This window comes from Ceratotherium simum, chromosome 3 (assembly GCF_057802395.1).
Source record: "Ceratotherium simum simum isolate JZ-2026a chromosome 3, ASM5780239v1, whole genome shotgun sequence".
Taxonomy (NCBI): Eukaryota; Metazoa; Chordata; class Mammalia; order Perissodactyla; family Rhinocerotidae; genus Ceratotherium; species Ceratotherium simum.
In genome coordinates, this window is record NC_141902.1 from 29345620 (window position 1) to 29357908 (window position 12289).

At 36.3% G+C, this 12289-nt stretch overlaps 1 protein-coding gene across 1 annotated transcript; it reads left to right on the forward strand.

The window, feature by feature from the left end:
- The first annotated feature begins 11063 nt into the window (after window positions 1-11063).
- On the forward strand, window positions 11064-11843 carry LOC101387606 (olfactory receptor 4K1-like). Its single transcript, XM_004421960.3, has one exon. It carries the CDS (start codon window positions 11079-11081, stop codon window positions 11841-11843), a length of 765 nt encoding a protein of 254 aa, XP_004422017.3. The 5' UTR covers window positions 11064-11078.
- Window positions 11844-12289: the final 446 nt, after the last annotated feature.

Below are 12289 nucleotides of genomic sequence, written 5' to 3' on the forward strand. Positions count from 1 at the left end.
ACCACCCTTAGCCAAGGGACAAGAGAAGGGAATGGAAACTGGTGAGAGCTGGAGCCATGAAGGGACCACAAGACACTGAGTAGTCAAGGATATAATTACTGCCAGAATTTTAGTGATGTGGCAGGGAGGAGAAGTGAAGAAATATCCAGATTTCTCTCTCCTTCTTCTCTCTAATCTCCTGCCAGTTTCTTCCACTCTCCAATCTCAATAAAAGCCAGAGGCAAAAAAGCCCTGATAATGTAGTCCGTGGAGATCAGCCTTCAGGTGCATGGAACAGATAAGGGTATAAAAGGGAACAACTGGAGAAAAAGCAAAACAGCAAGAGAAGTGAATGGGGGGTAATGAAATGGGGACGATGATGCAAGCATCTCTCTCAAGAACTTTGGGTTTAAACGAGAAGAGATAAGTTTAAAGTTGAGAGTGGATACATTAAGAAAGCCAGGTACTCAAGACAGAGAAAATGGAAGGACTCTAGACTTAGGATAATAGAATTGGCTTTAGATAGGAGAGAATGAGTTTATCCAGTACATACCATATTCTAAAAGTCCATATAAAGAAGAAAATCCAAATGTCCTGTTTCAGAAGGTGAGGATCAAAGCCATTTTCTGCACTTTCTCCCCCCACCATTACATAGGCCCACAATTGTTAAATGTCTTCCTCGCCCAACTGTGCAAGAAGGAATCTAATTTTGTCAGGTCTAGTTTTGCTCATTTCCATGCAAATTAACTGGTATAAAAAATTCAATTAGAGAAAGTTAGCTCTTATTTACCACCAGGTTCTAGATATATTGGCTGAATTAAATTCTGTCTTGCCTTAAAAGAAGGCAGCAGAAGTAGAACATTTCTAAGTTTTCTTATTTCAAATATTTAGTTTTAGTTTGGGGTTTTCGGTTTGATTCTGACTACTAAAGTTAACATAATTTATTACAGGAAACTTGTGTAAAATGTTTTGTGCCTATGTGCTTCAAAAAGTCACAATAAAATATGATGGAGAAATGAAACAAGGAAAAGTCAACTGGGATGAGAAGTTAGTGTCAACAGCTAATTTATATTTCTGGCAATGCAATCAACATTTTCTACTGTTTTAAATAAATAATTCAACTTACACACAGACCTAGTAGTGTACTAGAAATATGACAACATAGTCACTCATCTCAATGAAAAGAAAACTTCACTGATTTTCTTGGTGTCTTGTAGACTCAGTTTTTCATTAACTGCTTATCATTTGTTTATACTATTTAAGACACCACTATGGTGATCCACAATGAAATATAGACAGTTGTATATATTAGACTTTGCTACATATCAAGCCACCTCAAAATTTACTGATTTAAAACAACAACCATTTTATATTTACTCACAAACCAGGTGGGTTCTTTCTCTGGTCTGGACCAGCATGTCTGATCTCTGCTGGACTCTCTAGTGAGTCTGGAAGCTATAAAATCAACAGTGACCCCACTCACTTAGCTGGTGGTTGGCACGTTGGAAGCAGGAGCTGGCTGACTGTCAGCCAAGGCACCTCAGTTCTTGCCACATGGCCTCTCATCTGCTGTTGGCTGGAGCTGGCTTATACCAGCCCTTGAGAGCTGACTGTTAAACTATCAGGGATTTTGTAAGGTGGTTGCTAAACTGTTGGTGGCTTGAAATCAACCATGGTAGAAGCATTTACACCACAGACATTGGGAAACACTACAAGTCAAGACCTTCCCTGTGCCCCCCTACCCTCACCTGGGACCAGTTCTCAAATATTTACCAGCACCCTATTGCTTCTTATCCCCCAGCCGACTAGCTTGGGCTCAGTCACACGGTGGCCTCAGAATTTCAATCGTAGAGAGAAAGGGCATCTCCAGTGCAAAACACTTTTGTGTTATTATCTTATTGGACAAAATAAGACATATGGCCAAGTCCTGAGTCAATGTAGAATACAACTCAGCAATAAAAAGGAATCAACTATTTTATGCAATGACTTGGATGAATCTCAAAGGCATTATGTTGGGTAAAAAAAGTCAGTATAAAAAAAAACATATTGTATAATCCCGTTTATATGACATTCTCAAAAAGACAAAGCTTTATAGTATTTTTTTAAAATAAAAAGTGACCACGTCACAGTTCCTTATACATTGAAGTATTCACTGAATCAGTGCTATCATTTGAGCACCTACTATTTGCTAAGTTCTGTGCTACCTATTAGGGATACTATAGTGATCCTGAGCGACTCAGTTCTTGCACGCATGGAGCCTACGTGCAAGAGGAAGAAAGAAGAAACAAACACCAATATGTAAATAAATAAATAAATAATTAAAATTGTAGTAAGTATTATGAAGGGAGCAAATAATGTCATGATATTAAAAAAACTAAAAATTAGGAGTACAAGGAGAGAGAAGGGTGTTCAGCAAAAGCTGCTCTGTGTAATGGCCTTTCATCTGACACCTGAAAAATGAGAAGGCTATAGCATGTGAGGAGTCAGAGAAAAAATACTAGATAGAGAAAAGAGGAAAAAAAAAAAAAAAAACTCGCTGAAGTAGAAAGGAGTGGTGTGTTCCAGGAAATGAAAGCAGGAGTTTGGTCACTGAGCAAATGGTGAGAAGAGACTGGTTGAAGGTTAGTCTCTAAAATGTAAAATGATAAGAACTCAGCAAGGCGATTGGATTTTATTTCTAAAGCAATGGAACATATTCACCATTTTAAAGTTATTTGACTTCTGATTGTACTTCATTTTTAAGGATCAATCTGGAGCAATTGATTGGAAAAACTCAATGGTACAAGATGGAGACCATTAGAAGGTCTTTGAAACACTTAGGGAGAAAGATATTGAGAGTTTAGAAAGTGGAGTTAAAATGGAAATAATTTTATAAATAATTTGATAAATGGAATATTTTGGAGGAAGTCAAAGCAGGATTTGGAAAGGGAGTGAGGAAAAGGAAGGAGCTAAGTTTCTGGCTGAAACCACCGGGTGAATATAAATGCCATTAGCTGGGTTGGAGCAGAGCAAAGGAGGAATAGCTTTGGACACAGAAGAATTGAAATGTCTGTGAAATATTAAAGAGAAGATGTCAAGAATGAACTTTGTCTATCAGAAGACAACTTGAAGAAGCCTGTTCTCTTCGTTTAGGCTCAACCAAATGTCCTGGGCTCTCACTCTGTGTCTCAACGTTAACTATTTTCTCTTTGTCACTTGCTCTTCTCTGTAGGCCCTCTTAGTCCTTCTACTGCTCTGAGATATCTTTACACAACATCCAAAAGCAAGCTATCTGTATATCTAAGCAGTTCTACCCACTTATGCCCAACTAAGCTTACTTTCTGATTCTAATGTATGGTCAGATATTGAGCACTGACAATTAAAATATTGAATTTTTTTGGTAGCATATTATGTAATATGGAGATTGAAAAACTATCATAAATATTTCCATGAAAAAGAAGGAGTAAAGGATTATAGAAAACAAAATTCTTTTTTTTTTAATTTTTTGTCTATTGCAGTAACATTGGTTTATAACATTGTATAAATTTCAAGTGTACATCATTATACATCTATTTCTGCACGGATTACATCATGTTCTCCTGTTCACCACCCAAATATTAATTACAGTCTATCTATTCCTCTTGCCCTCCTCCCTCCCCCCCTTCCCTTCTGGTCACCACCAATCCAATCTCTGTCTTTATGTTTGTTTGTTGTTGTTATTACCTACTACTTAGTGAGTGAGATCGTATGGTATTTGACCTTCTCCCTCTGACTTATTTCACTTTACATAATACCCTCAATGTCCTTCCATGTTGTCACAAATGGCTGGATTTCATTGTTTGTCATGGCTGAGTAGTATTCCATTGTGTATATATACCACTTCTTCTTTATCCATTCGTCCCTTGATGGACACTTAGGTTGCTTCCAAGTCTTGGCTATTGTGAATAACGCTGCAATGAATACAGGGGTGCATGTATCATTATGCATTGGTGTTTTCAACTTCTTTGGATAAATACCCAGCAGTGGAATAGCTGGCTCATATGGCAGTTCTATTTTTAATTTTTTGAGGAATCTCCATACTGTTTGCCATTGTGGTTGCACCAGTTTGCACTCCCACCACCAGTGTACGAGAGTTCCCTTCTCTCCACATCCTCTCCAACACATGTTGTTTCCTGTCTTGTTAATTATAGCCATCCTGACGGGTGTGAGGTGATTGTAGTTTTGATTTGCATTTCCCTGATAGTTAATGACGTTGAACATATTTTCATGTGTCTGTTGGCTATCTCTATATCTTCTTTGGAGAAATGTCTGTTCAGGTCTTTTGCCCATTTATTAATTGGGTTGGTAGTTTTTTTGTTGTTGAGATGCATGAGTTCTTTATATATTTTGGAGATTAATTCCTTATCAGATGGATGGTTTGCAAATATCCTCTCCCAATTGTTAGATTATCTTTTTGTTTTGTGGATGATTTCCTTGGCTGTGTAGAAACTTTTTAGTTTGATGTAGTCCCATTTGTTTATTTTTTCTATTGTTTCTCTTGCCCGGTCAGACATGGTGCTTGAAAATATGTTGCTAAGACTGATGTCGAAGAGCATACTGCCTATGTTTTCTTCTAGAAGTTTCACAGTTTCAGATCTTACATTCAAGTCTTTAATCCATTTTGAGTTAATTTTTGTGTATGGTGTAAGGTAATGGTCTACTTTCATTTTTTTGCATGTGGCTGTCCAGTTTTCCCAACACCACTTGTTGAAGAGACTTTCTTTTCTCCATTGTATGTTCTTGGCTCCTTTGTCGAAGATTAGTTCTCCAAAGATGTGTGGGTTTATTTCTGGGCTTTCGATTCTATTCCATTGATCTGTGTGTTTGTTTTTGTGCCAGTACCATGCTGTTTTGGTTACTATAGCTCTGTAGTATATTTTGAAATCAGGGTGTGTGATACATCCAGCTTTGTTCTTTTTTCTCAGGATTCCTTTAGTTATTCGGGGTCTTTTGTTGTTCCATATAAATTTTAGGATTCTTTGTTCTATTTCTGTGAGAAATGTTATTGGAACTTTGAGAGGGATTGCATTGAATTTATAGATTGCTTTAGGAAGTTTAACTATGTTAATTCTTCCAATCCAAGAGCATGAAACATCTTTCCATTTCTTTGTCTCTTCTTCAATTTCTTTCAGCAATGTTTTATAGTTTTTGGTATACAAATCTTTCACCTCTTTGGTTAAGTTTATTCCTAGGTATTTTATTCTTTTTGTTGCAATTGTAAATGGGATGGTATTCTCAATTTCTCTTTCTGCTACTTCATTGTTAGTGTATAGAAATGCAACTGATTTTTGTATGTTGATTTTGTATCCTGCAACTTTACTGTATTCGATTATTACTTCTAAAAGTTTTTTGGTGGGTTCTTTAGGGTTTTCTATATATAAAATCTTTTTATCTGCAAATAGTGACAGTTTCACATCTTCCTTTCCAGTTTAGATCCCTTTTATTTCTTTTTCTTGCCTGATTGCTCTGGCTAGGACTTCCAGTACTACGTTAAATAGGAGTGGTGAGAGTGGGCATCCTTGTCTGGTTCCTGTTCTTAGAGGCATAGCTTTCAGTTTTTCACCATTGAGGATGATATTAGCTGTGGGTTTGTCATATATGGCCTTTATTATGTTGAGGTACTTTCCTTCTATACCCATTTTATTAAGAGTTTTTATCATAAATGGATGCTGTATCTTGTCAAATGCTTTCTCTGCATCTATTGAGATGATCATGTGATTTTTATTCTTCATCATTTTATTAATGTGGTGTATCATGTTGATTGATTTGCGAAAGTTGAACCATCCCTGCATACCTGCAATAAATCCCACTTGATCATGTTGTATAAGCTTTTTAATGTATTGTTGTATGCGATGAGAAAACAAAATTCTAATTCTCTTAGGTCCACTGTCAGATTTAGATGTCTTCTGATATGATTTCCTTCAGGCTCTGAGCATCTGGGCTAATGCTTATGGGCATAGTCACTTTAAACAATGGGGAAGAAGGCACATGGATGGTGACGGATTATTAAATGAGAGGAAATGTAGCTGTTGCAAGCTTCTGGGTCACTACATTTCTCTCTTGTGATATATGCCTCATTCGCAATCATAGGCAAAAGATTGAAAAGTTCTTACCATTTTGTTTTGGGGAAAAGCAATCAAAATTCTGTTAATAACTCCCACAGCAAGATGACCTCACTTCCAAAAGAAGTTCTTTAATTGACTGTTGCAATCCATAGGATCGGTTATCTGAGATTTTTGGGTGGGTGGTTTGGTATTTAAATATTTGTTTTATGGGCTCTTGTGACTCACTCTTTAAAAAACAAAAAACAAAGGATTTGGGGGTTTCTTTTCTTCAACCAGTTATTGCTCCTCTTGGATTTCTCTCAAAACTGGTACGTGGAATTTAATTACATCACACAAAAAATTACATATAGATTTTATCATTCAGAGAGTTAACGGGATTCTGGGATAAAGTTATTACTAGAATTAAGATGACTTGCACTCTTGAGCATGAGAACTTGGAGTTTGTTTACAAGATTCTAAAAGCTGAAACAAAATATCAAACTTTGTCTGATTAACATCACTGCTGACATAAGTGATAGATTGAGGCACCCAGGTAAAGGAGAGCACATTGATATATAGTTCTGGAAGAACAGAGATGATGGTAGAGAATAGAATGGGGCAAAATTGTCATTTTAATGACCAGGTAGACTTCCTCAGAGATAGGTTCACTGTGATCAGGTCTTTAATTAAGGAATATATAGTGGTTAAATATATGTTTTTTGAATATACAAAACCCTGTTGACTAGCAGTGTGCCCTGTGACACTAACTTTACCGTTAAGATTTAGCTTCTTCTACTGTTAATAATAGTACTTCCTTTGTAGCATTGTTGTAAGGATAAATGAGTTAATGGATGAAGTGTTTAGCACAGTGCTTTGTATGAAGTTGGTTAAGGAAATACTGAGTGTTATGATTAGCAGAAGCTCTTCCCTCCCAGCGTTTTGCAAATATACAATGCTATAATTTGATCTTTTTTCTTATTCAACATCTTTTCTAGCTTCTATTATTTTGCACTCTGTTGTATCAGAGTTACATGTGTATTTATGTAATTAATTGTCACATCAATGCAAGACAATTAAATCAAGTCCATTATATCCAAAAGCGTCTATCTATTTTGTTTATGTACACAGAGACAAGAAGCCAATTTCCCCATATAAATATGGTTATCCTCATTGCCAGCCTATTTTGTTTCTCTTCCATGTTTCAGACTGATTCTTTTCCTGTCTCACATCTCCATTACCATCACAAAAACCTTTAAATTATTGTATTTGTGAATCTGAGCTGAGCAACCTAGAGTTTGACCCAAAGGAGAAGCTTCTACGATTTGACCTCTTGCCTCGTAAAATTCACTTGTCTGTTTCTGCTTGACTGCAATGCTTTTAGTTGACCCTCCTGGTTCAGAAAAATAAATTTCTCAATGCAGAAAGTACCACATATAAATTTCACATTTCCTTTTAAATGGCAGGCTTGTTTCACATTCAGTTTATTTTAATCTTAGGTAGAGGCTATTTCTTGTTTTCCAAAGTCAGTGACCAAGGAAAGGTTATCCCTAGGATACCCTGATGTCCAAGACAGGGCACTATTTAACTCTGTATTTTAAATCTCAAGTAGATTTCATAATGGAACATCAAAGAATGTCCTCATCTCCTTCACAGTGATAACCGTTGGGAACATAATTCTAGCTCTGGTTTACCCTACTTTCTTTCTTTTACAGGTTAGAGCTAAAGAACTCTAAAGGTGGGAACTCACTACAGGTGAATACAGAGAGAACTGTAAAGAACTATATCTGACTTCTTTTCAGCATCTACTTTCCTTTTTGTCACGTGTCCATTTCATTGTTTCAACAAATTATAGACATATTATCAAAAAATTATTTCATTCTAATATTTAATTTTAATTTTATTTTTGGTTCTTTAAACTTTCATAGACTATTAATTTACTCAGAAGCAGATATTTTTCCATTCAGAATGGTTTCACTTGAATGGAGGTAAACTTTATGGTGTCATTTTTAATTATAATGGTATGCTAACACAACTAACATTTATTTATCACTTTAGAGTTTACACAATGCTTTCAAACGTATACTATGATAAGTAAGGAAGCAAAAGTTCAGAGAGTTGTGGTGAATTGCATGAGGACATCAGTTGTATCTGTTTTGATCATCGTTATATGTCCAGGCCTACAGAATGCTGGGCACAAAATCATAGTAGATGCTCAATTAGTTGGAATGAATGAACAAACATCATCACAAAGAGTAAGTAGTGAAGCCAGGAATGAAACCCAGGTCTGATCTCACATTGTGTGCTCCTTATTTGATGGCATCTTGTGGAAAGTTTCACTTTTTGCCTTTCTGGGAAGACTTGCTGATCACACAACTGTAAATAAGGAATATGATTATCTCTTATGGAAAAATACTTTAAAAGTATTTAGAGTTTTCGAGAAATTCTGCGTGTACTTGTAGAATGAAAGTAAGTCAATTCAATAAAAGTAATTGTAGATGAAGTGGAATGGTTTAAGATCAGAAACTTTGGTTTAATACATTTATCACTGTGCAAATTCTTGTCAGGTCTAACATATGCATATCTACAGTGTAGGAAGTTGTTTTAAAAGGCATAAGATTCTTTGAGGTAATACAAAAGAGTAACTAGCAATTTTTAGGTTTTTAAATGGTCTCAGTATATGAAAGTCTTGCCATGAATAAATAATGCATCTCAACTATCATCAAGTGTGACAACAGACACACAGGGAGCTCTTCCCAGCCTCTGAGATTTGGCCATGAGCTTCATTTCAAAGGGTTCTTCCTGGAAATCACAGATCATTTCAATTTTATTTTGAATGATAAAAATAGTACCATGAATTTATATGAAAATGTATGAAATTGCTTTTCAAGTTCTGTATATACAAGTATTTACATGGAAATATAGAATTTGGAAAGCAATTTTATATCCACATTTCATTCTAGAAATAAAAAGGCTAGTTTTTAAGGTGTGTCCTTATTTTAAAACTGAATTTATAGGTCTCTAAAATAGTAGATGTATTTAAGCCTGTGAGGTAGAATACTGTTCAGAAAGCCAGTTATGCATGTGTCAATTCCATAATAATATTAAAAGCTGAATTTCCATTCATTTAATTTCTAATAAACCTCCCAAAATTATACTGATATTTCCCAAGAGAATGCTTATTTCACATAAATAAGCTATTGTACACACTTGCTATTCTCTTTGTTTGAAGTAGATTTCCTCAAGGCTTCCTCCTATTTCTCTCAGTCTTTGCTGAAATGGAACCTGTCTAGTGAGGCCTTTTCTGACCACCTGGTTAGTCCATACCCCTTTGCTCTGCTTTATTTTCTCCATAGCACTTATAACTAGCTGACATAATATATATTTTACTGATATATTTTTAATTGCCTCTGCTAGCCCCACCACCCTCTTAGGATGTAAGCCACATGAAGGTGGGACAATTTTTCTTCTTTTTTTCTTTTTTCATAACTTTGCCTCCAGAGTCCATAAAAGTGTATGGTGCAGAGAAAGCAATCTATATTATTTGTTGAATGAATTAATTACATCAAAGATGCTATTCAATGGGCTTTGCAAAAACACTTCTGTATTGTGATATTAACCTCATTAGAGAAAGAAGAGGTTATAAAATCATCCACAAAGATAAGTAGTACAAATATAAATTTAATTAGCAAACATATCATGTTAATTGAAATTGCATTCAGTCTATCTTTTAAGAGCAGGTAGCTGGTCAGATTAAATAGTATCAAATTCAACTGCTGTGAAAGGTAAATCATATTCAGAAAAGTAAAGAGCAACTGTGGCACTAAAAGGATCATTTTTGACTTAAAAGAATGTATGCCTCTGAGGTTCTAGAAGGTACTTCTTCCACTGCTACATCATACAACTCACTGCTGTACAACTTGGCTGTTTTAACATAGGAAAGTGAATACAATCTCTTATTCACACTAGTTTAATTTGTTCCCAATTAATTTCTCTTTCTTCTTATTAATTATTATTCTTATTACTCACTTCTTATTACTGCAGGTATCTCAAATACATGGTCACATCTCACTCCTTTCTCTGATGTCATTTACCAAAGTAGATGGGCTGATTTCCGTCTCTTTATACTTGGCCTAAATTTCTTTTCTGTTCAAGATTCTAGAAAAGGCACTAGACTCATTTTCTACTATTTGTAAACTGAATGCGTAAGTATAATATACATAACTTTCAAAGTGCTGTTGAGATTTTGCACACTTCTACACAAACATAGTAGAATACAATGGCAAATACTCAACTTCTTCCTTCCTTCCATATGGAGCTATTAGTTAGATAAATCTATCTACCTACCTACCTACCTACCTACCTATCATCATGCCAGTCCATAAATACAAAAGTAAAGAACAATTTATATAATTATTTAGTAATCACAAGGAAAATTCAATTCCTAATAATGATGTGAGGGGCCGGCCCTGTGGCATAGTGGTTATGGGCGCGCTCTCCGCTGCTGGCGGCACAGGTTCAGATCCTGGGCGCAAACCAGTGCACCGCTTGTCAGGCCATGCTGTGGTGGCGTCCCATATAAAGTGGAGGAAGATGGGCACAGATGTTATCCCAGGGCCAGTCTTCCTTGGGAAAAAGAGGAGGATTGGCATGGATGTTCGCTCAGGGCTGATGTTCCTCACAAAAAGAAAAAAATAAAAATTTATAAAAAAATAATGTGAATAATCAGTGTCTTATAGCCCCACCATATTATTTTATAGTTACTAGAACTAAACTATTTGATGCGCAGAATGGTGAAAGGAATTTCCGTATCTATTTTTACTATTTTTCTTCCCTCTAGATAATTTCAGCAGCCCAGATTCAGTTAATGGATGGAGCAATAAGTCGGTGGTTACTGAATTCATTTTATTGGGTCTATCTAACTCTAGAGAACTTCAACTCTTCCTTTTCTTTATCTTCTCTGTGTTTTATGGTGCTGCAACGTTGGGAAACATCCTTATCATCCTCATGGTAGTTACTCACTCTCGCTTGCATTCCCCAATGTACTTTCTTCTTAGCAATCTCTCCTTCATTGATATGTGTCAGGCTACATTTGCCACTCCCAAGATGATTGCAGACCTCCTCAATGAACACAAGACCATCACTTTTCAGGGATGCATGTCACAAATATTTTTCTTGCATGTTTTTGGGGGTAGTGAGATGGTGCTTCTTGTTGCCATGGCCTATGATAGATACCTTGCTATATGCAAACCTCTGCACTACATGACCATCATGAGCCGAAGGGTGTGCATTGTTCTGGTGGGGGTCTCCTGGGCCATTGGCATCCTGCATTCAGCCAGCCACCTGGCATTCACAGTTGATCTTCCTTTCTGTGGACCCAACAAGGTAGACAATTTCTTTTGTGACCTCCCCCTCGTGATCAAGCTTGCCTGCTTAGACACATACGTTCTAGAGATCCTGGTGCTCACCAACAGTGGCCTGCTCTCACTTATCTGCTTCCTCCTTTTGCTCATTTCTTACACTATCATCCTTGCTACTGTCCATCGCCAAGCCTCTGGTGGGACGTCCAAGGCACTTTCCACCCTGTCTGCCCACGTCACTGTTGTGGTTCTATTCTTTGGCCCATTAATCTTCATCTATATTTGGCCCTTTGAAAGCTTCCCAATTGATAAATTTATCTCTGTATTTTTTACTGTCTTCACTCCTTTCCTTAACCCCATGATTTACACGCTGAGGAATAAAGATGTAAAGAAAGCCATGAGGAAGCTAAGGAACCAACAAGTGGGTTCCAAGCAGGGCTTTTAGACAATGTGAGGAAGTAACACAAATCCTCACTTCTGGTTCTTTGTAATGTTCACATACAGTTGTTATTATTGTGTTTCTATCACAATTAGTCTTTCACTGCTTGAAGACCTGAATCTGGTGATCTAAACTTGGTAAAGAAGAGAGGAGTACAGAATCTCATATTATGATACCAGTTCCAATATGCTGTGGCTTACTACAGCTTCCCTGAAACAGCAACAACGTATATTAAAATTCCTAAGTAGCATTTTTCCCTTATATAGGTATTGTTAGAAAAAAAAAAAAAAAAACGTATCTTGTGGCATTTTAAAATCAGCTCCATATGGAAGCAGGTTAGCTAATACCTCTGTCTTGATTGGGGTAGTCTAGAGAACAACTTAGCATTCTTTGAGTCAAAAAGAGAATCTGCTTTGAATAACAGGCTATAAGAAGACTCCTCTACTTTTATC

What these genes read in the sequence shown, in the direction of transcription:
- LOC101387606 (XM_004421960.3), top strand. Translation starts at nt 11,079, where the DNA reads ATGTACTTTCTTCTTAGCAATCTCTCCTTCATTGATATGTGTCAGGCT.